General features: G+C 37.5%; 4 protein-coding genes across 7 annotated transcripts in view; 2 read left to right on the top strand and 2 right to left on the bottom strand.

Annotated features, from left to right (window-relative positions):
• Positions 1–99: 99 nt before the first annotated feature.
• On the bottom strand, positions 100–5,390 carry LOC137137283 (butyrophilin subfamily 3 member A3-like). The gene is made up of 9 exons (XM_067523359.1): positions 3,863–5,390; positions 3,617–3,682; positions 2,928–3,293; positions 2,527–2,820; positions 2,345–2,437; positions 1,962–2,009; positions 1,829–1,858; positions 1,672–1,707; positions 100–1,586 (listed from the first exon to the last, which is right to left on the bottom strand). Exons 1-9 carry the CDS (start codon positions 3,864–3,866, stop codon positions 1,003–1,005), a joined length of 1,521 nt encoding a protein of 506 aa, XP_067379460.1. The 5' UTR covers positions 3,867–5,390; the 3' UTR covers positions 100–1,002.
• A 3,703-nt stretch (positions 5,391–9,093) lies between these two features.
• Positions 9,094–15,443, top strand: mfsd8 (major facilitator superfamily domain containing 8). Of its 3 annotated transcripts, none has more exons than XM_067523457.1 (12): positions 9,095–9,507; positions 11,310–11,392; positions 11,842–11,885; positions 12,320–12,560; positions 12,698–12,811; positions 12,912–13,056; positions 13,169–13,227; positions 13,309–13,417; positions 13,534–13,668; positions 13,761–13,864; positions 14,060–14,286; positions 14,388–15,443. In XM_067523457.1, the coding sequence occupies exons 1-12, from the start codon at positions 9,449–9,451 to the stop codon at positions 14,592–14,594; spliced, it is 1,527 nt and encodes a 508-aa protein (XP_067379558.1). In that variant the 5' UTR covers positions 9,095–9,448; the 3' UTR covers positions 14,595–15,443. The 3 variants fall into 3 exon arrangements, with proteins under 3 accessions (XP_067379559.1, XP_067379558.1, XP_067379560.1); XM_067523459.1 differs by having other exon boundaries at positions 9,493–9,507; positions 11,310–11,417; XM_067523458.1 differs by lacking the exon at positions 11,310–11,392 and having other exon boundaries at positions 9,094–9,507.
• A 1,644-nt stretch (positions 15,444–17,087) lies between these two features.
• The window catches only part of LOC137137324 (zeta-sarcoglycan-like), a 47,985-nt gene continuing 40,475 nt past the window's right edge, over positions 17,088–24,597 (bottom strand). For both annotated transcript variants that reach the window (XM_067523461.1, XM_067523460.1), the window contains exons 10-11: positions 23,879–23,927; positions 17,088–17,370 (exon numbers count right to left, since the gene is read on the bottom strand). In XM_067523461.1, the coding sequence (XP_067379562.1) occupies positions 17,173–17,370; positions 23,879–23,927 (247 nt within the window). In that variant the 3' untranslated portion in view covers positions 17,088–17,172. The remainder of the gene's footprint in view (positions 17,371–23,878; positions 23,928–24,597) is intronic.
• Positions 19,005–23,791, top strand: LOC137137325 (uncharacterized). The gene is made up of 7 exons (XM_067523465.1): positions 19,005–19,146; positions 19,643–19,747; positions 20,028–20,127; positions 21,387–21,461; positions 21,602–21,704; positions 22,364–22,479; positions 22,567–23,791. Exons 2-7 carry the CDS (start codon positions 19,696–19,698, stop codon positions 22,664–22,666), a joined length of 546 nt encoding a protein of 181 aa, XP_067379566.1. The 5' UTR covers positions 19,005–19,146; positions 19,643–19,695; the 3' UTR covers positions 22,667–23,791.

Below are 24,597 nucleotides of genomic sequence, written 5' to 3'. Positions count from 1 at the left end.
GCAGGTCAGAAAAGTTTCTCTCCAAAGTGAGGATCAATTAGCCCATCAACTATATAATTAGAATTTAAAAGGTCAGTAGCTGACAAACTCAGTGACACATTAAATGTTTAACTTCTGTATTAATCCCCATGGAAAAATTGTTGTTGGACAACTGCACATAGAGGGTTCACATTCAGCAAAAAGGTAAATAAGAAGACAGGGTTTAAGTTTAAATTTTATCCTGCCTATGTAATTGGACAGGTTTACTTAACATAGTCACAAAGAGAGTAAAGTGACTATAGAAAGACAAAAAACAGCAAAACACTCAAAATGGCCCCAGTGTAATGGAAAGATAGAAGCAGTGATTATGTCCTAAAGTGTGTTTACTATTGGATAAAGTGCATGATGTATAGCATGATGATAAGAGAGATGAGAAATGAATGCTGCAATGACTGAATAACTAGGCTATAATATCACCAAACTAAAAGACGGTGAACAGGACAGACTCTGAGAAATGTGCTTCTTGAGAAGATGATAAAACTGATTAGCAGCTTCCATTTGCAGCCAGTTAGTTTAGCTTAGCATAGATACTGTAAACAGTGTGTAACATCTACTCTGGCTCAGTCCAAAGGTAACAGCAACAATAAAAACAGATTTACACAGATTTAAACATGTCACTACACACTTCCTATACCCGTTTATGTATTATCTCCATAGGGGCTATGTCACCTCCACCAGGATTAAACAATGGAAAGACTTCCCCTGTGAACGTAGCTGTTAAGGAACCAATGACACTTTTATCGTCCATGTTATAAAAGGAAAGCTCTCCACTGTCATCATCCAAATACACACCAACTGTCTTTGGTCTTGAAAGGAAATTAATAGTTTATGATAACAATCATCCTCATCATTTAGAGCTAAATGAAAATACTTACTGTGCACTGCTTCAAACTGGACACAAAGTGGTGTAAAATAACTTCAGATTCAACAAAAACCACCATATTATGCAGGTTCTTGAGTTGTTCACTCTACAACTTGTCTGTCTGTCTCATTACACTTATCCTGTACCGTTATATGTATTATCTCCATAGGGGTTTTGTCATCTCTACCAGGATTAAACAATGGAAAGACTTCTCTTGTGAACGTAGCTGTTAAAGATGCAATGACACCTTTATCATCCACGTTATAAAAGGAAAGCTCTCCACTGTCATAATCCAAATACACACCAACTGTCTTTGGTCTTGAAAGGACAGGTAGGAACACTTTTGGGTTTGTATTAAACTGAAAGCTGTTTGCTCTGTCTGGGGATGAGGACAGGAACCAGAAACCATTAGACTGGGTCAATGCGCCATTATTCTGCAGAGGAAAGGAAGTTGCACTTGTAACTCCTAACCACCAGGATTGTTTGAGGCCTGTAACTTCATTCCACAAAGAAACCTCCCAGTAGTGTTTTCCAGAGGAGAAGCCTGGTGTTCCTTTGACAGTTGTGAGACACAGTTGTGAGGAAAGATTTTCACTGTCAGGAAAGAAATCTTTGCTTTTGTCTCTCAGTTTACGATCCTTGATGGTGAGATATGGATGTTCCAACTGCTCAAGTGTAACATTTACTGTTAAAAATAGAAACAGAGATGAGAGTAAAATCAGAAAAAGTCAGGACAGACTGGTATCAGTGAGTACTAGTGATCATATTACCATAGTACTTGGTAGCTTCTGCGAGAACATCTGCTTCTGTAAGACAAAAGAGAAAAAGGACAGTAAACATGGATCCTACACCACACTCCAGCAAATAACGACTAAACTGTCTGCTGCTTTGATTTAATCAACAATGACTGAGAAAGTTACTTCTTACTGTTTAGTAAAAGTGCAGTTAAAGAATTCCCTGTAAAAACAGAAGAAATGTTAAATATCAATTCTTAAGGTTTTGTTATGTATTTTAATAGTGAAATGATATGTTCTATGTAACTGTATGTGGTGTTTCTTACCATCAGCTTGGTCATTCTGTGCTTTGTCTTTCTTCCCAAAAAACAGAGCTGAAACAAAGAGTGGATTAGTTTAATTTTTTTTTACTGTTTTTAGATTTTTGATGTATTTTTAAAAAATATTTTCTCACATTGATAGACCAAAAGAATAATCCAAACACTAAATGGCAGATTTTGTGTTAATATAAATAATTGTTGGCCTCCTTACTGCAAACATAAAGGAAACATTCAAGCATTGACTTTTAATGAGTATTATTATTTACATCACAATGATATTCTAGTCTTGATGTGTTTAATTTTTTACCTAATTTTGCTGATAAATGAATGAATCAATGCCATATCCACAAGTACATCAATTTAATATCAGCAAAGGCCATAATGTTTACCTTTGTTTTTGGTGTACAGCCATCCAAGGAAAGCCAACATCACTAAGAGAAGTAGAGTGAAGGCCACCCATCCAGCCACTGAAGATCCAGATGCTAAATTAAAGTAAGAAATTTTCAATTTTGTTTTATGTCTACTGTTTCAAGAAAGAAATTACATTTTATGTGCAAATTATCCTCTTTACCTTGTTCAGCAGTCTGAAAAGAGTTTCCCAGGTGCACTCTTGCAACTTTCTCCTCTCCGTCAGAAGGGCCCACTAAGCAGGAAAACTCAGAGGAACCAGAACCTAGAAGCCAGCTGTGGACTGACACGAGACCAGAGGAGTCTTTGTGGTAGTTCAGATCTTTTGGGGTCAGAGCCTGCTTCTTGTCTAACCAGCGCAACTGAGGCTGTGGATACCAGCCTGCAGATTCACAGCTCACATTCACCTGGTTACCTCCATTCCACATGACTGACAGGGAAGGGGAGGTTCCCGTTTCTAGTAATGGGGTCAGAGGAAAAAAATTAAAACCATTTGATGTAAATTTTCCATTTTTGAAAATCACCTTTTAGTTTTATGTATTTTGCCCCTGTGATGACACTCACCTTTCACAGACAGACTGATAGCTCCTCTGTCATACCCCTGATCAATGCTGACGTAACATGTGTAGTCTCCTGCATCATCAATTGTGACATTCATCAGCTTCAGGCTCGCATCACCTGCCTTTAGTCCTCCAGATGCTGCATCCTTCAAACCAAACGAGACTCGGCCCTCGTACGAAGCATCCTTGGATGCTCCAATTTTATCTGCCCGATAAAGTAGGATGGGGATGTCAAAGTGATCACCACGGTACCAGCGTACCTCGAGACCCTCTGCACTCTGTGGTAGATTGAACCAACATGGTAATGTGGATGTGTGGCTTCGGTGCACGGACACAGGAGACCTGACCGAAACCCCAAGGCTTCCTGAAACTGTAACAGGTGTTATAAGTCAAGCTGATGTTGTTTAGTAATAAGTGAAGATATGTTACGGCCTCCTAATGTCACATCATTTTATTACTGTATAGTATATATAGTATATATATATATATATATAGTAATTTGTTTGAAAAGGATATAAAGGTCTCCACAAATAATGCTTTGTGTGATTTAGTGAAAGCAAAGTTTGCAGGTTAATCACCAAATGTCACATTCAAAATAATGAACTGAAATAAAAATGTATCATATACTTAAATAAATGTAAGAATAGACAGTAATCCATGGTAAATGTAGGCTTGGAGCAGAAAGGGACTTACCAGAGGCAGCACTAGACAAAGATGTACAAAGAACCGCCACAAGGAGCGTGTATATCATCTGCAGACCTGCAACACGAGAATCGAAGCTTCTTACCTATATCAGAGAACTACTGTGTTTTTAAATCAGCCATAATTTAGGAAGCACACTGGTGTCCGCAGCCCTCTACACCGAAAAACCAGGTTTAAATCATACGGCATTATTAATATTTAGCGAATGACAAGACGTAAACTGAAATCAGGGCCTACCCATAGTGGCGGTGTAATTCCAGGGAAAAATGCCTCCTACGCCTCCAGCGGTTGTCCTCAATGATAGAAATGAGAAAGTAGTTCATACGTAAATGTAGCGCTTTTTTTTAATCTCAGATCGCATTCGTTGTTTTTTTTTTTTCCCTCGGTGTAATTGTTCCCAACCCGCCTGAAAATGAGCTTTATCAGGCTCAATATCTTTAAGTTTCACTTTCGGTTGTACAAATAGACAGCAGGCGGAGCTTTTATACTCAGGCAACCAACATGATTGGCTCGGACTTCCTAGGACTCATCCTCTCACTTTATTTGGCTTATGAGTTTTTCATTTGAATTTTTTGTGACAATTATAATTTTTTTTAATAGATTAATTTGTTTCAAACTTAAATCAGCTTATTTTTTTGTGTCATAACCTCAACAGAATTAATATATATCTTTATATGCACACTTCATTATCCTGTTTTACCCATATTGAGGATGTGATATAAAATTGTCACATTATCAGGTCCCCCTTGTCTTTGACACAGACAGTCTCTGTCAAACTTGAGCAGCAGGTTTCATGAATTTATTTAACTTTTTTCCCTAATTGCACAACTCAGTGTGAATGTTTTTTGTATCATATAATGTGGTTACTCATATTTGAGTTTCAGTGCTGTGAAGTGAAGTGCAGGTCAGAAAAGTTTCTCTCCAAAGTGAGGATCAATTAGCCCATCAACTATATAATTAGAATTTAAAAGGTCAGTAGCTGACAAACTCAGTGACACATTAAATGTTTAACTTCTGTATTAATCCCCATGGAAAAATTGTTGTTGGACAACTGCACATAGAGGGTTCACATTCAGCAAAAAGGTAAATAAGAAGACAGGGTTTAAGTTTAAATTTTATCCTGCCTATGTAATTGGACAGGTTTACTTAACATAGTCACAAAGAGAGTAAAGTGACTATAGAAAGACAAAAAACAGCAAAACACTCAAAATGGCCCCAGTGTAATGGAAAGATAGAAGCAGTGATTATGTCCTAAAGTGTGTTTACTATTGGATAAAGTGCATGATGTATAGCATGATGATAAGAGAGATGAGAAATGAATGCTGCAATGACTGAATAACTAGGCTATAATATCACCAAACTAAAAGACGGTGAACAGGACAGACTCTGAGAAATGTGCTTCTTGAGAAGATGATAAAACTGATTAGCAGCTTCCATTTGCAGCCAGTTAGTTTAGCTTAGCATAGATACTGTAAACAGTGTGTAACATCTACTCTGGCTCAGTCCAAAGGTAACAGCAACAATAAAAACAGATTTACACAGATTTAAACATGTCACTACACACTTCCTATACCCGTTTATGTATTATCTCCATAGGGGCTATGTCACCTCCACCAGGATTAAACAATGGAAAGACTTCCCCTGTGAACGTAGCTGTTAAGGAACCAATGACACTTTTATCGTCCATGTTATAAAAGGAAAGCTCTCCACTGTCATCATCCAAATACACACCAACTGTCTTTGGTCTTGAAAGGACAGATAGAGACACTTTTGGGCCTGGTATCGAGGTAAAATCTTCAAACTTTATTTCCACATAGAAAAATTCATAGTTTATGATAACAATCATCCTCATCATTTAGAGCTAAATGAAAACACTTACTGTGCACTGCTTCAAACTGGACACAAAGTGGTGTAAAATAACTTCAGATTCAACGAAAACCACCATATTATGCAGGTTCTTGAGTTGTTCACTCTACAGCTTGTCTGTCTGTCTCATTACACTTATCCTGTACCGTTATATGTATTATCTCCATAGGGGTTTTGTCATCTCTACCAGGATTAAAAAAAGGAAAGACTTCCCCTGTGAACGTAGCTGTTAAAGATGCAATGACACTTTTATCAGTGACCCTAATAAATCAGCTAAAGGTTCACAAAGTATACCATCTACACCTAAAAAACAGGTTTACATGATACAGCATTAGGAATATATAGTGATTGACATCATGCAAATTGAAACCAAGGCCTACCCATTGTAGTGCTGTAATTCCCGGGCAAAATCCTTCCTCCAGCTCGAGCCGTAGTCCTCAGAAATTAGGAAGTAATTAATTAAATTTATTTATAGCCTGTTTTCATTTTTTTAACCTGTAAAAATCTAAACCTTGCTTTAAAAAATACTCCATCATGCTCATATGTAGTTTTACTTATATGTAGCATTTACTTTCACAAATGTGAAGTGACAGGTTGTGGGAGTCAGTCTGTCTGTATTTTGCTCTCAGATTTTTGTTATAGTGCTTTCTATTTAACAGTGAAAGAGGCAAACTGGATGCAAAGATGAAACAATAATAAAATACTTTCCTTATAAACAAATTCCTTTTATTTTTGCCTTAGGTGACAACAAACGTGGCCTATAACTAACAATGATCTTGATCAACACTTTCAATATTTTTTCTTCAACTCCATTTGTACAGAGTGGACACTGAATAATAAGGCAAGTGTATCATAAGTGTATCATTAACCATAAGTACCACTTTACAAATATCAAAGTACAAATATCCAATATGCATGGTTAAAATTTGAAATGAACTTACAAATTTTCCCTTTCTTCATTCATCATCAGAGTTCATCATAGTACAGAAACAGCACTGGTAAAAGTCACCAACGATCTTCTCTTGGCATCAGATAATGGACTCGTCTTTATACTTGTTCTCTTAGATCTTAGTGCTGCATTCGACACCATTGAAAACAACATTTTATTACAAAGACTGAAATATGAAATTGGGATTAAAGGAACTGCATTATTGTTGGTTCAAATCTTATCTGTCAGATAGATTCCAATTTGTTCATGTTAATGATAAATCCTCCATGCGCACACAGGTTAGCTATGGAGTTCCACAAGGCTCTGTGTTAGGACAAATACTTTTTACATAATATATGTCTCCTTTAGGCAACATTGTTAGAAAACACTCCATAAATTTCCATTGCTATGCTGATGATACCAAGCTATATCTATCTATGGGACCAGATGAAAAAAATCAGTTAATCAAGCTTCAAACATGCCTACAAGACCTAAAGGCCTTGATGTCCCACAATTATTTACTTATAAACTCAGACAAAACTGAAGTCATAGCATTTGGGTACAAAAATCCCCTACTTTCAGGATGCCCCAGTAACTCCCTAAAGAGCCTGCAATTAATCCAAAATGCTGAAGCAAGAGTGCTGACTGGAATTAGTAAGAGAGATATTTCCCCTTCACTAGCTTCTCTCCATTGGCTTCCCATTAAATTTTGAATAGAATTTAAAACCCTGCTTCTTACATATAAAGCTCTGAACGGCTAGGCTCCATCATATATAGAAGACCTAATAGTACCATGTCATCCCAGTAGACCACTTTGATTTCAGAATGCAGGCCTACATGTGGTTCCCAGAATTTCCAAAGCTAGACTGGGAGGCAGAGCCTTTAACTATCAAGCTCCTCTCCTGTGGAACCAGCTCCCAGTTGTGATTCGGGAAGCACACCCCCTCTCTCCTTTTAAGTCTAGGCTTAAAATTTTCTTTTTTGATAAAGCTTAGAGTTAGTTATAATCATGCTGCTATAGGCTTAAACTGCTGGGGGATCCACCCGATGCACTGAGCTCCTTTCCTCCACTTTTCCCTTTCTCCTCTCCTCTCACCCCATAATTGTTACCACTGTATCACATTAGCTCTGTGTTTTTTCTCCCATAGTTGTCTTTCTCCTTCTCTGTCCCTTTCTGCAGGTGTCCCTGGCCTTGGAGCTGTGTGTGTCCAGTGTGCAGCTACTGGTCCTACCAACCTGCCCGATGTTTTATTGTTGCATTTGTTGCTCTTTTTCTTTTCTCTCTTCACTTTCCACTCACCTCAACTGGTCAAGGCAGATGGCTGCCCACCATGGTTCTGCTGGAGGTTTCTTCCGTTAAAGGGAATTTTTCCTCCCCATTTTTGCCTAGCACTTGCTCAAGAAGGTATTGATGGGTGCTCTCTATACATCTTTATAGTCCTGATTTTATTCTGTAACTCAAGGCACTTTTATTCTGTAAAGTGCCTTGAGTTCCCTTTGTTGTGAATTGGCACTATATAAATAAAGATGAATTGAATTGAATTGAATTCAGTGTTTTTGGTTTAAGTCATCATCATGGGTCAGACAAGAGACACCATTCTCATATTTAATTATGTCATTTAGTAATTTAGAATCATTATTTGTTTCACCTGCATTGTTCTCCTTCACTTATGTGACTGTTTAACAATTTTATGGTCAGATAAATGATATGATCTTCCAAAACAATACTTGGTGATTTTTAAAAAGAAAACAAAAATCAAATAAAGTGATAAAGTGTTCAATGTTTTGATTTATAACTAAGATGAAATACAAATCATTTAATGGCATGTTTATGCAAAAATGTGTAAATGCTTCTGTTTGTAGATAACTAGTTTCACATTACCTGTATGATTTATGTGTGAAAATGTACAAAAAATGTTTTTTCTACTTTGGTCCATGATGAAGGCATAGGTCAAAATATTGACTAATTGCAATGTTACACTGAGGCTATTGAATGACTGTAGTTGGAGCTTTTAATAGGTTTTAGTAAATGATACTGTTGTCAAAGAGGTTACTGGGTTTTCAGGTAAATCATTGCACAAGTGAAGTATTTATTAAATAATTAATAAATGTCCAAAACGCATTAGCTGTCAGCTTTAAAAGCCAATAACCTTTTAAATCTTGTATCTTTTTTTTTAAAATATCTGTCCTATTATGTAATTTTGAGTAATTGCTAATTATGCCAAAACATTTCAGATAGCATTTCAAGTATTTCCACTAAATTAAGAGTAATTTAATAATAACAACGATGACAACATTAATAGAGTAATAGAATATACTACTTTATGTGCTATAATGACAAGAGGACGATGTCAACCACACGTGATAACATAACGAGTATTTATATGGTTGGCGAATTCTTACGTCACTGCGTCAAGGCGCACGGCAATAAACAAACCGGGCCCGGATGTTGTTTATAGTTGGCTTCATAATAAAAGAATAACGTCAGTCACGGTTGACAACTGAGAAGATATCAATTAAACTCCGTAATGTACGTATTACCAAAATCACAAAAACAATTTGGCTTTGCAGTCAATGGTCGTCCGAGGAATAGAATGCCACCTTTACTTTGACATAACAATGATTTGACATTATTGTGAAAGAATTTACCGGATGTTGTCGTTTAACGCCAGTTTGAGTTTGTGGTGCTCAAGTCCATATTTGTAAGCTTTTGTGCGTTGTCCTATTTTTACGGACGTAAGTTTTGAACTAGTCCACTGAACAGTATGTGCGAAGTTTGTTGAATTTATTTCACACAAAATGAAGAAGAATTGTGCGCAAAGTTTAGCTCACTTGCTAGAGTTAGCTGACAGTGGGCTAACGTTAGCTTTGTAGAGCTTTGCTGAAGAGTTTGTAACGTTAGGTGGTTAACAGTATAGTTCACTGACCCTCTGCTGGTTAAATGGCGACTTAGCGACAAGGCTTCACATCTCCAAATCTCCAAATCCGGGGCAGCGTCACAATTTTACTAAGCTGCTGTTTCGACAAAAATGCCTCAACTCGTTGACAGCAACACCACAGCTCCATTACTCCGTGATGATGCCAGCAGGTGAGTGCAGAGTTCACAAACCTTGAACCGTGGTGTAGACAGTTTGACAGTGGCTACTTAAACACTCAGACAATGTAAACCTTTAATACATTTCAAGGAGAAAACTAATCCCTACCAGACTTGTTGTGCATTACAGACGAAAACACTTCTGACTGTCTACTCCACAGGAAATCTTGACTCGTGTACATTAAACAGAGCAGTACAAGTGTATTGTTACTTAAGAGGCTGTCAAGCACACCTTTTGCAGTTCGGTAAGGTTAGAGAGATATTCACAGATTCGAATTTTTCTTGACAAAAACATTCAATTACTCTTATAAGGTATAGTGTAACAAAAAAGATCTTAGCCCACAAAGGGGCTCCTGCTGCTAACACTACAGCACTTTTCAGCGCTTTCACATAGTTTCGACAATATTTAGTTGGTAAATATTCAATTTACTCTTATGAGCTGTAGGGTCACCAAAATCACCTCACTTATCCGTTGTCTTCTGCTGGTAATACTACATCACTTAGTTTGGAAAGATGGACTTTTGCATCATTGTGGAGAATTTTCATTTGGAAGAATGTTCAATGTCTTTCCTTTTATATAGTGTCAACAAAACAATGTTATGCTCAAATGATGTCGTATTAGTTACACAATGGCAGTTTGGTTGAAAAATGTGCTTATGGAGAATTTGGATTGGGAAAAATATTCAATAACTTAACTCTTACATAGTGTATGTCAGTGAGGGTTCTCAGTCATCCAGGTTTGGTTATCCGGGGCTTGAGTCAGGGCAACCGGACTTCATTCTTCTTGGTTAATATTTCACTATTAATCCAAGCAGCTTTTAGTCTGGGGGAAATGGGCTAATAAAATGAGGCAAAAGTACATTTTTCCATACTATGTGCTTTAGTATATCAAATAAGACGTAATTTAAGCGTAAAATTATTTTTGTGACACCAAAAAAAAGAGCGAGGTTATTAAACATACAGTGCGCTACAAAAATATTCACTCCTTTGGATGTTTCACCTTTTTATTGACATTAGAAATCTATCATTCTATCATGACTTTGAGTGAAAAAAAGTGAAATCAGGTTTCTACAAAGTAATGAAAATTTGTTGTGTTTGCATAAATATTCACCCCCGTCAGGTTAGTATTTAGTAGATGCACCTTTGGCTGCAATTACAGCACAGAGTCTGTGTGGATAGATCTCGATCGGGCTGGCATATCTGGACACTGCAAGTTTATGTCATTCTTTTTTGCAAAACTGCTCAAGGTGAATGTTCTGAATGTCCATTTGAAAGCCCAGACCTCATTCCAGTAGAGAATGTCTGGCTGGACTTGCAAAGGGCTGTTCACGCCTGACAATCACGCCACCTGACAGAGCTTACTGAGTGCTATTATTAACAGACCATTGATGTGTAAAATGATTTTGTGACACTACACTTCACTAGAGTGAAGCTATTGAATATATTTCTACTGGTCTCTGCACTCTTGGCACACAACCGGTTGCACGTAGAGACCAATGTTCTTTGCTCAACGAGAACGACTGATGACTTAGAGTAAAATGAGGTTGTAGCTCGTTTTCTGGCATGACACTAAACCGGTGTTGCTTGTTATTTAACAACTTTTTACTTATGAGCTATTGAACCAGAATCTTTGAATCTGTGAATACCTTTCTAACTTTACCAAAACTGTTTGAGATTTGCCAACCTTTTGTGTGTAGCCATGAATTATGTAAACAATGTAGATCACTTAGGTTTGCTAGTATTATTTACAGACTACATTAACCTCTGGACGCATGTACTGTTTTGTTTGTGTGCAGTGACGACTTTCAGGATGAACATTACAAGAGTCGGTGGAGGTCTATTAGAGTCATGTACTTCACCATGTTTCTCAGCAGCGTAGGTGAGGATACCCTAAACATTAAAAGGTTCGACACATTTCTTTTTATAATGTAAAGCCAATTTCACCGCCACTAGCGTCATATAAGGCTACAAACATAGTGCTATTGCCTGTGCTAAGGTGGTGAAAAAGAAAAGTTAAGGAGAATGTGCTATGACCCGTCTCTTCATTCAATACTCTGGAATTAGCCCTGTAGGAAGACAGACATAACGACAAGATCATCCCATGTGAAACATTAACTTATCTAAACATATTGCATATTTCCCTTGGGTTTATGAAAATTTTTATTTATGTCCATCCACAACTACATTTTCATGTCAGGCAGCTAACTCAAACCAACAGACCCAGCAGATATGCCATTTATGCACCCTGAAAGTGTAGTATTTTTTTTTATGAACATCTGTTTTGCATTAGGTCGTCTCACTGTATGATGTGTTTGTTTGTCATGCCAGGTTTCACCATTGTCATCACATCCATTTGGCCCTATTTGCAAAAGGTATGTATGAATCATGGTTTTCATAGTAGCATTGTTGACTGTTTCATTTAAGGTACTGTGCAATTCAAAGGCAGTGTTGGCATGGCTAAAAAGGAAGTGAAAGAAGCTATGAAGAACATTTTAGAGATCTAATTTTGGATTTAGCAGAACTTATGCACAAACCTTGTGCACTAATGAGACAAAGGAGATAAGATAAAATTATTTTTTATCTGCTCATGGGATAAATGTAAATCAGTGCACCAATAATGAGACTCAAATTGTTTTACTGCCTTAAGTATATGTATTGTTGCAATTTCATGATGTCGTAAGTGAGTCTGGTTAACATGAATCTGTAAATTAAGTATCAAATGTGTATATCAAAAGTCATATTGGATCTACTGTGGAGCATGCTCAAGTTTTTAAATGCTATTCTTTTGATCTCTGTTTTTTTACAGATTGATGATAGCGCCAACGCCACTTTCCTGGGATGGGTGGTGGCAGCCTACAGTCTTGGTCAGATGGTGGCGTCACCCATTTTCGGTCTGTGGTCTAATTACCGACAAAGCAGGGAGCCGCTGGTGTGTTCCATCTTCATCAACTTGTCAGCCAACATCTACTATGCTTATGCATACCTGCCCACAGCCAATAACAAGTTCCACATGCTCATATCTAGAGCCTTTGTGGGCTTTGGAGCAGGTGATTTTTTTTTTTTTAATGCTTACATAGCTAAACTGAAGTTGTTTACAGACATGTGGCTCTGTGCTCCCATATGATGATCCTTTAGGTGTCACACATCTCCTAAAATTAACGTGGGTGTTTGGTGTCCATGGCAGGTAATGTTGCTGTAGTGAGGTCTTATGTTGCTGGAGCTACATCACTGAAGGAGAGGACAAGTGCCATGGCAAACATGAGTGCCTGTCAGGCCCTTGGTTTCATCCTGGGACCAGGTATAGATTGTGTATTGTTTGTATTAAGTAAAATATGTAAGCATACTGCAATCAGAAAAAAGTTGGGCATTTAATTTTAACAATTGAATGTCTTTGCCAGCTCTGCAGGCTGCCCTGTCATTCATCGGTGAACACGGTTTCACAGTGAATATCCTAAAACTGCAGCTCAACATGTACACCACTCCTGCTTTACTGGCTGCAGCTTTTGGCCTTATCAACATCCTGCTGGTTGTCCTGGTGCTGAGGTAGTTAGGCTTTACATGCCTATTAGGTTCATGTGACATGCTTCTCTGTGGTGAACAGTCATCTTTTAATTTCAGCATGTTAAACAGTGGCTGCTTTGATTCTCACTAACAGAGAGCATCACATTGATGACAATGGAAGACATGTCCAAGCCATCAACTACACAGCAGATGGTATGTATTGTCGCTCGGACTTTTATATTGCTCAGTTTTCTTTTTACTCGCATTTTTATTCATGTCTTCCTTCTACTGTAGATAGTGTTAACATTAGTGAAGAAACCAATGAAAGCATCGACCAGGTAGCAGTCCTGACTTCCAACATCCTCTTCTTCATCATCATGTTCATCTTTGCTGTTTTTGAGACGTATGTGTTCATTCTAGAGTCAAGTTACAATCCCACAGACATATAATGTGACTTGTGACAGTTGTACTCAGCTGCATTCAGGTTTGAGATTTGACTGTATATTTTTAATTTTTCAGAATTGCCACCCCTTTGTCCATGGACATGTTTGCTTGGACAAGGAGAGAAGCTGTTTTATACAATGGCATTATTATCTGCTGCATTGGATTTGAATCAATCTTGGTGTTTCTGGTTGTAAAGGTGGTCTCTAAAAGGTGCCCTTTATTATGCACCTATGGATTTAATAACATAGGAATTTGGCTTTTCCGAATTTTTCTAATCCAAAATAATGTGACTTTCCTTTCAGGGTCGGAGATCGCCCTGTGTTACTAGCAGGCTTGGCCATTATATTCTGTGGCTTCTTTATTCTGCTTCCATGGGGGAACCATTACCCCAAAATCCAGTGGGCAGGTATGGATTTCTTTAATAGCCACATATTCAGTTTCCTTTGATAATGTGTTATAATACTGCAAATAAAATGCTAGTTAGGATCTTTCCTCTTTTTTTTATTGAAATAATACAATGCTTTCTTTTTTTAAGATTTTGAACAAAATAACACAGTGAGAACATTATTAAGAACAGTTTGTGTTGTTTTTTAAAATGCAGATGTCAAAAATAACTCATTGGTCAGTCGGACGTCTGAAGCTACCATAGCTTCCAACAGCTCTTTGGACCCCACAGGCTGCCCATATGAACAGACCTGGTGTCAGTATACCCCCGCCATATACTTAGCCCAGTACATTTCATCTGACATCTTGATTGGAGTGGGTTACCCAGCATGCAACGTGATGTCCTACACACTGTATTCCAAAATCCTTGGACCCAAGCCTCAGGTCAGTACAATGCTAAATAAAGTAAAATTATATGTTTCTCAACAATGTTGTTTAATTTTGCAACAAATTACGCAACTTTTAAAAGTTTGTCATATCCTCAGGGTGTGTACATGGGATGGCTGACGGCCTCGGGCAGTGGGGCGCGGACACTGGGTCCTGTCTTTGTCTCCCAAGTTTACACCATCCTTGGGCCCCGCTGGGCCTTCAGTTTAATATGTGGCATGGTGGTAGGAGCCATCATCCTCCTCAGCTCAGTTTATCACAGACTCCTTGCCTTTTCTGTACGCCACGGAAGAATTGTAGACTAATATTTTCCACTGGAGAGACTGATTGAGAATGAAATTGACAAATTGCAATGGCTTTTACACCACATTCTGGCTGTAATGACAGCATTTTACTGCATTCAAAATTTTGCAACTTTTGCAGAGTTTGTGATTCAGGGTTGAATTTCAAGGTGTTTAAAGTGACCAGGTTACTTCTCATGACTTGAACAAAGATGGCTGCTTCGCTTTGAGTCCAAAAGAAGGTAGAAATGCAGCTGCACTTTGACGGACTTTATGTGAAAGAAGCCATGTGACACACATTCATAATCATGTGTGCCTAATTTTAAACAAATGATAGTTACTAAAAAATTGTTACTGAAATATCATCACATTACATACTGTAGCACAGGATTTTATTTAATTTTATTATTTGTTTTAAAGATCAATGAAAATTGAAATAAAAATGAAAATTGATGAACAAAAGACCAATTTCACAGCATCTACAAAGCCTAAAAACATTTTGAGAATGCCTTTTTAATGTATTACCACAGTATTGTTTGGAATCCACAGACATGTCAATATTTTGGTTGTACCAACAAAAAATGTGCAAACTGATGATTTATGTTTTGTTTTATTCAGTTTTAAAGTCATTGTTTAAGTGGAGAAAATGAAAGATGGCACTTTTACTATGTCATGCAAGAAATGTGACTCTAATATGTGATAAACATATAGAGATTAGAAATGAATAATTTGTAGGGACAGGGAAAATTGTGGTTATCATTTTCTATTTCTGTTGATAGCATTGCCAGGATTTGTCTACTTGAAATGATTCAGGAAATGATTCTGATAATAATTTCCTCGGTCATAAAGATTTAATATACTCTTTTATTCTCAGTGCTATTAATATTGTCATTTGTTGTGGTTTGTTTTTCATAGACCATTTGGTGTACATCAAAGTAAACACTCACCTTGCCGTTTTTATTTGAGTAGTTTCACCAAAACCCACATATTCAAATAGTAAGTATAAATAGATACACGAAACACAGCACGGTAAAGTGTTCAGGCAAGGGATAGAACTTGCTCTTTGATTTGATAGGTAGATGAAAAGAAAAACATCTGCGTTTTTATTTTGGACTCGGCGATATGAAAATGTGTCCGGCAGAGGGCAGTGAGCTCCCTGGGCTTTGAGGACAGCGCGCATGCGCGAGATAAAGGCAAAGCGTGTTCCGTTCACGTCATGCCAATCGAGAACGCGCCAATAACATGCACGCGACAGAAGTTAGAGGCTGGCAGTATTAAAGAGTAAAAGTAACGTTATTACAATTTACAGTGTGATTAAGCCACATTAATGAATACATGACGCTGTGGGAAGGCATTTATTACTAAACATGGAGATATTCGGAGAGGAACCGGGTAAGACAATGTGTATTGCCTCTCAGAAGAAATTGGTGGCTAGTTTAGCTAATAAGCTAGTTTCTTGTACTAAGGAAGTCGTCGCTGATTACGCATCACGGTTTGACATAGTTGCTTTTATTAAATGCCGAAACCGTAGGATTTTACATTGTTGATCTTGCTCTTTTTCAGAGTTCACGGACTATCATATGGTCGTAAGTACATGCTTTAATTTGTCCTTTTTTTGGTCCTAATGTGTGCGTTACCGTAACACTCAGGTGGCACTCACCCACACGCAGCCCCCGTTTGCTCTGTAGGTGGTGATTAAAGTTACCATATCCAACCTTAACATGGATATATTGACGTTAATTATCCCAAAATGGGGCATCGTCTCAATATTATTCAGCTGCCCACCAAAACCGGTATAGTTTAAAGCCAGTAATCAATTAGTCGGCTAAACTTCAGACACTGAAGTGGGCACCCAGTTCACAGGTTCCAGGGACTTTACTGCGGTTAAGGGAAACATAAGTATTGATACAGATGGGGACATTTCTACAATTTGTTACTTTTGTTAGAAAACTTATTAATAAATGCAAAAATGCCAAATCTACTGGCCCCCTTTCTCCAAATAAGACTGTAAAGCCTCTTGGAGATGCAATATTACTTATTTTTTTCTTATCTTTCCCCTGACTCAGGCGCCAGCTTCAGCATAGTCTGAACTTTGTAGAATCTTGCTGACTAATAACAGTTTCAAGAAACTGTGACTAGTAATTTCCTGCTGTTTGTCCTGCTGTTTGTGGGCGGATACTAAACAAAGTAGATGCAGATGTGTTTAATGTGTGCATGTACAATAGAAGAAGCTTGACTGCTGATGTTTAGCACTTTGCCTGCTTCCCAGGATGAACAGTTTAGGGCCACAGTACTTGACAGCTGTAAAAACACACCAACTTCTTTTAAGTGTATAACAGGGTCCAAATGTAGGAGGCTTTTAAACCTGAAGTTGATAAGCTAATCTGATTGTTGTCAGCAGCTGTTTGAAATTGACTTTGATATCCTTTTCTCTCCTGTCTAGCAAAAGGTTGTGGGTATGTTTGAAGGTAATCCTCATATGCAAAGGATAGTGCGACTTGGCCTTCTTGGTATGAAGATTTTATGTTAAACATTTGCTGCACACACAAGTATATTTTCAGTGATTCAATTGTATTTAAGCTTTACACATTTATTCTGGAATTCAATTTATGAAATGAGCAGTGTTAACATTCATATATTTTTTTAATAGGAGGGGAATACAGTGATGAGCTAGATGATACAAGTGAGGATAGTTATGATATTGACAGTTGGCATTACAATTTCCATGGACACCCAAGTGGGACCTCAAAGCCTCCGCTGCGTTACTGGACTTCAGCTGCTGACTTTCTTCGCCAGTCCCCTATAAAAGTTCAGACAAAGGAGAGTGTAAGTTTAATGTTGTTTTATCAATCTTGGCAGGTTAGAGGACTCCTACTGTTACGTCACCCTGCTGAGTTTCTATTGATAAAGTCTGTTTGTTCTGCCATTCTTCCAGGATACTGAAAGAAGAGCAAGAATATTGCAAGAATCCAAAAAAAGCAATGAAAAAAGTCAGAAGAAGCGGCTTAAGAAACAAGTAAATTCTGCCACGTTCAGTATGAGATGATAGTAACAAGTAAATGTCAGTCCGTACATAAAACCTCATATTCACATTCTTCTCAAACAGAAGCAGAAGGAAAGAAAACGACTTGAGAAGTTAGGCAAAGGGAAACAGAACCCGATTAAAAGGGAAGAGGTAATGGTCATTTGGGTGCAGCACCTATAAATCTCCTGCAAATGAGAGCCTCTAACAAAAATTAATCAAGCTGCACATTCTTTTTTACCTTTTCTGTTTTGCAGGGAAACGATCATACACAGCAATCCAAAGCAGAAGACAATGAATCGGTTAATGAAAATCCCAAAGACAATACAGATTCCAGTGTTGAACGGTTGGCTTCAACCAACTACACAGAAAGCAGTGATAGTAGCGAAGATGAATCCAGTGATGAAGACAGTGACTTCAGGAATTCCTTCAATGACTCTGAGGTAGAGTTATTATATGCGTTATTAATTTGAAGAATTGGTTGGATTATTATGATACTCATGTAACATGCCTAACACTTTAATATGATGTACCTTTTGCACAAAATTATGTTAAACAGTGAAAGTTATTCAGGGAAAGGTAAAGTGAGAAGAGAATGCATTATAGTATAGCTCTTTCATTCACGCATTAATGATTACAAACAGGATTTCCAGTGTTTTGTGGTATCATACTATTGTTTATATAAAATAGTGAAAATGCTTTTTAAGGTTTATTTTTATTTTATAATTTTTTTAAAATGACATTTTGTCTCTGATCCTTTTGTTAAGGAACTAGATATGGAGAGTGCTTTTGTGAAATTAGCCAAGCTTAAATTGGAGCAGAAGCCCAGAGCAGAAAAAAGAGAGAAAAAGAAGGTTCCAGTTAAAGAACTTAAAACTGTACCAGACAAAACTAATGAAGACAAGGAGGTTAAAGAAAAGGCAAGTAATCAGAATGAAAGAAAATTCCTATTCCAATGACTCTAGCTGCACTAATTTCTCTACCTTTTGGTTTATGGGAGATGTTTTCTTATCTAATTTCTTTGTTGCTTTTTTCCTTTCTTTCTGAATAAACAGGTTTCTGCCACCCCTAGAACCCCCACTCTTGAAGAAAATATAAAGATAAGTACTGAGCTTGCAGGTAAGTTTTGTTTACACCCTTTAGGCCTGACATGTTGATCATAATGTAATTTATTCATATGTAAAATATATAATAGGATTTACATATTAACTTCTCCCTTTGTTTTTCTACAGTTATTGGAAATAAATTTGCTGCTTCTGGAGACTATAATATGGCTGTGAAGTATTTCACAAATGCAATTAAGTACAACCCTACAGAGTTCAAGTAAGAAAATAGCCGTTACAATAAATGTATGAATATTACTTTCATTGCAACTGTTTTATCAAAGGTTTAAACTGTTATCCCATTTGCAGGTTGTTTGGAAATCGTTCCTTCTGTTTTGAAAAGATGCAAGAATACGATAAGGCACTGACTGATGCAGAGTTGTGTCTTAGGTTGGGTCCAGGCTGGGTTAAAGGCCTATTTAGGAGGGGCAGAGCTCTGGCGGGTCTTAAGGTATATTATTATTTTAAGGTGTATGTATTTGTATATATATCTATAGCATATATTATCTTCAACAGAATCTCCATCACCCATAAGTCCCCTGTTGTAAATGCAGTGTATTGTATTGGCCAAGACTATTCTGTAATAGCACCACCTGTGTTTAACTAGCGCTGGGCTTAGTTGTGTTCAGCCAGATCCATAGACCCACCTTTCTTTATTGTTTGTAGCTTTTGATAAAGTAACTCATGCGTTAAAGTCCCTTTTATATATTAGTGTTTACATTACTTTGTTGACGTCCATTCAGGTAGCAGTGACTTTGTCATCCATTTGGCCTTGTTGCAACACTGCTGAATTGATTCCAAGTGTTATTGAGCTGTGCAGTTTCACATTATTTACTCGGGCTTGTGTTGACTAGCTTTTGCTGTAAACATTAATAAATGGGACAATTTGGCTGAACTTTGATTCAGTCCCAAGGCACCTTCTCATTACATCCCCCTTCTTCCACCAGAGATATGAGGAGGCTGCGCAGGCCTTTAGGGAGGTCCTCAAAATGGACAGTTCATGTGCAGAAGCTGCCCAGGAATTGATGCGAGTGCAGATAATACAACTAATGGTGTGTAACAGGAACATGTGTGTGTGTATAGTCACTAATGGCTGTGATTGTAACAAGATTTGTTCTGAACTCCATGCACAACATTCATTTGTTGTGTTTAAACTAACGGTATGTATCAGGTCAGCAGTTACCGTGTTGAAACATTTTCTTCAATATTAATGGCAGTATAAAAAAGTAATGAGTAAACATAACCAGTGCCAATATTTTTAAACCGTGAAAGACTTGAACAACTCTTCAGTTAATCATTGACAAAATGTGTTGAACTGGTATTTTGTTTCAGGAGTATGGTTTCACTCGGGAGCAGAGCTCGAATGCTTTAATTATTCATGGGACAGTACAAAAAGCACTAGAAGTGCTGAACAAATTAAACCACCGACCAGGTGAGCATCTCTGTAATTTTTACTGTAAAGAAATGATGTCATGCATTAGAGGTAATAACTAAAATAGGTTTCTGTTGGACACCACACTAATTTAAAAAACTTGCCTAATGTTTTCAGGGGCTATTCAAAATCCCAGTCTACTACCTGCTCAAGTAGCAAATGTTACTGGAGTCTCTCCAATCCTTTCAGCCAACACAAGCTCTACACCCGCTGCTCTCCATCAGTCCCAGAATGTGCCCCTTAAAAACAAACCTTTAGGCCCAGTCCAGAATGTGTCAAATGTCCAGAGTCAAGCCAAAGCCATTCCTAATCAGGTGATGAAGAGTAGCATTGAAGTTAATCGAACACCAATGTGAGTATATAATTTCAAGGCTTTATGTGAAGCTGGCATTACACAAATGTTTACCAGTTTTTGACAAGTCAAACTCACTCCTTAAAATAATCGCAGTATTTACCACCCATGATCCTAAAAAAATCAGTTTAAACTTTTATTCATATGGTTTCCACTGTAATGAATAGTTATGAGGTTCATTTACAAGCCTGGAAATTATCCAAGATTAACTCTGAAGTTAGGGACTTCAGGTTTTGCATAGTTCTTTAGAGCTTTGACATGTTTGGTCAGGACATGCCTACAGTCATCTGTCTGACACAATGTGTGTGGGGTGGTGTTAAAAGAGAAAAACACCAGGGATATAAAAACACAGTCTTGATGGATTAATAAACAAAACAGTTGATATGGCAGCATTTCAATGTGTGTTTCAATGTAACACTTTTGGTTATAACAATTCTAAGTCACGCTGCCCCTAAAAATAAATATTACTGGTCTCGGTGGTTAGTTTTCTCAGCAATCTGCTAAATCACTGATACTTATTCACTTAAAACTTAATGAGAAGATAATGTGGGCAAAATATTTAATAGAGTATACAGAAAAGCTGCAAATCCCCCTTAAAAACTTTGAATTTAAACTTTGTCCATCCAGTTAAATAAATTATTGTATTTGTCTTAGCATTCTGGACACTAATAACAGGTTAGTTGGGGTTTTTCTCTCAGCTCTTGTATTGGACAAGTCCAATTAAATACTACAAAGATGGTATAAATATGGACATATGCTACTTGACCTCTGATTGGATAGTATTTTAAATGAGAGCAGAAGATCATTGAACGTGTTTATGCAGTTCACTCTGTTGTGAAGATTTCTTTTTCATGGTGTGTCAACATCTGTCGTCTCAACTTTATTAAAAACATTTTTTTTCAATCAGGGAGCTATTTCCAGTCTGGATTGGAAACTTGATTTACCCGGTGTCTGAGTCCATGATAACAAACCTATTTAACAAGTAAGATTTTATTTGCAATTTTAGTGAAACACAATCTTTAAAATTATTGCTAATATTCATTATTTAAAGTTGGCGATGACTGTCTGATACTCACGATGCGTATTCAGTAATTGCTCACACACTCACTTTGTCTCCTGCAGGGTTGGGGATGTGTACAGTGTAAAGATACTGACGATCAAACGTTGTGCCTTTGTTAACTTTACTAAACAAGAGTATTGCGAAGAAGCTATCCGGCGTTTTCATGTAAGTACTGTCTGAACTGTGTCTAATGGGGTTTACTGTTGGTTTTCAAACGCCAAACCGCCTTTGGGCGCTGCAGTCGAACAACCCTGGTACTGTGATACCGTTATTTTGTCTGATCTTATCTCGTCATTTGTCTCAATATGGGCAAATGTTAATTCAGTAATGTCATGATTACATTCTAGCTGCTTCGTGCAACTTTAGAGGGTTGTTTTGATAGTTGAGACAAGTTCTTTGCACGGAAAAACCCCGTCCCATTGGAGTTTGGCTGATCCTTCTCTAAAGTGCCTCTGTTCATTTACACTGAAGTAAAGGTGCTGCAGTGTTCATTTTAGCAGCATCCACATGTATCGCTTTCAAAACAATAATGGTGCTTTAACTATCATGCACTTTTGCCCATGTTTTGGAATCAAACAAAATTGTGTACGATAATTCTGGTCACTGATTCAGGCAGAGGTAACTATAATAACAAGACTGGTTGGATTGTGTCATCAAAAACTAAAAACCTTCGTCTGCTGCCTTCATCAAATTTATCAAGGGCTCTGTTGAGATAAGTGCCCAACACAAAACATTAGGGGAACAGGACTAAAAGCACAGTGCATCAGGCCCTTGCATATTTTATCTGTAACCCCCCCTCCCTCTTTTATTGTTCACTTTCTCAGGGGTTTGAGCTGAATGGGATGAAGATTGCTGTGAGATACCCAGACAGGATTCCTCATGGCATCGGCATTTCAAAATGTGCCCTCACAGCTGATGACCTACAAGATGACAATATAAGGTATATTAAACTCTGGGTGGGGGTCATACGGACACTAGGTATTTGCAGCTAACTCAATACATCTACCTACTCATCCACTGTTTACAGGCAAAATGAATATGCTGATCAGAGAAATGCAGTTGGAGGTTGGAGACCCATTCGCCCTTATAGACATGTGCCCGATTACAGAAGCGACTACAAAAACTAAGACAGGATGTCTTTAAGCAGCCCTGGGTCTGACTGTCACATCCTCCAGTAATAGCAGAATCATGCATATTGTCCCCTCAAGAAAACAGGTGATAATGTTTTATAACTAAATGTAGACTGTTATCAGATTTATGTATGTGACAACTTCAGGTATTAACAAAAACATTTGCTGCCAAGATGTAAAGCCTGACAGATGTATTAGACAGCTGTTGGTATTTTTATGTCACCATACAGTTCATAATTTACATGAAGTGACATTTCTAAACAGTTTGTCCATCAGCCTCCAATACGGACCACTGCAATACAAGCTGGCTGAGTAACATCCCATCAGTGTTTATAGTACAGTACTCTTTAATTTGGAGTGCTGTGTTCCATCAATGGCTGAGCTGTCTTTTAAAATTCTTTGAATTTTAGTTTTATCATTAGGCCCCCAAATCCTGCATTACATTGTATTTTTGTAGAGATGATACACAGTAAGTTGCAGGAATCATTACTGTTATACTTAATCTCCACATTATTACAAACTTCAAGGTATTACAATAACCTCACATTTGTGGCCTCTGTCTAAATGATCTTTATTAAGTACATATTCAGTTAACTGTAATACTTAAATATATTCTATAATACAACAGGGATTTTGTTGCATATTTTATGACTAACTGCTCCATTCAGTTTAGGGTTATGGTTGATCATGGTATCTGTGTTCTTATTACAAAAATAAAATTTCATATTTTGAATTTCTGCCTAGTTATTGAAACATGATCATGACCACGTGCCTCAAGTTAAAGATGTAATTACACACAGTGGTGCTGTTGGCTTTTAATCATTTTGGGACAATGGCTTTCTGTGGCACAGATACAGAATTTTTTTTTTTGCCCTTTTTGGCTTATCCTGTGAGTTTAGGGTGGCCACAGCGGCTCATTGTCCATGTGTTGATATTTGGCACAGTTTTTACACCGGATGCCCAAATCTACAAATACTCAAACTAAGTTATAGTAAGCTAAGTGACTAAGTGAAGCTAGATGGATGGACTTTTCTAAATCATAATGTGTACAGGCCAATAGATGGCAGTACAAGCAAAACATTGGCTGTAATAAAAAAAATGTCAGTAAATAAAAGAATTGTGTGTGTGTGATGTCAAAATTACTAAAGGTTATAAACTGCTCCTTACCGCACAAATGCACAATAAATTACGTAGGTGTTATAAACATACCTTCATGGCACATGGTGTTGGAGTTCTGAGCTGCATACAATCATTTGTCCTGCAATGACAGCACAGATTCAATGTACAAGACGGATCTTTATTCAGATTACTGTAAACCTGCAGTCTCAAAGTTTCAATGTGTCTTCGGTTAAAACTGGTTGAGGGGCTAATTTGTTTTTTTCCATGGAAAAACACTGTTTTATTTGAGTTAACATCAGTCATGGGATAATCTGTGGATTCAAAGTGACATCCTCAGAGGATTGAAAGGACACATTACACACTTGAACACCACACTTCATCACCTTGGAAAGATTATCTTCGACAGCTGCAAATAACAGTAATTACTATTACTAAAAAAGAAACCGCACAAATGCTGTATTTTCATCGAAATGTTCCTGTGAGGAAGTAGCTTTGATGATTATGTCAGTAACATTTCATGGTCACAGTAATTGTCTCCAAAGCACTTCTTTGGAAAAAACTAATTGTTCTTGGCACAGGGAATTAAATTGAAAAAGGCAGGCCAGGACTCAGCTTTATCCACATTTAGGTTTTTAACTGACGTGCATGAAAAACTCAGCCAGACTCTGAGGTCTCAAGCATCTGGTGCCTGTTGGAACCAGGTGAGTGTTTTAGCTTGATCAGAAATGCTAAAATCGAGATTTTTAGCCCGCAGCAAAAACATTCAACTCCCTAATGTGAACTGATTGTTGAAATTTTGCAGCCCCTTT

Source organism: Channa argus, chromosome 12, assembly GCF_033026475.1.
Source record: "Channa argus isolate prfri chromosome 12, Channa argus male v1.0, whole genome shotgun sequence".
Classification (NCBI taxonomy): Eukaryota; Metazoa; Chordata; class Actinopteri; order Anabantiformes; family Channidae; genus Channa; species Channa argus.
The sequence above is the reverse complement of the archived record's forward strand: the minus strand, read 5'-3'. Positions and strand labels throughout refer to the sequence as shown.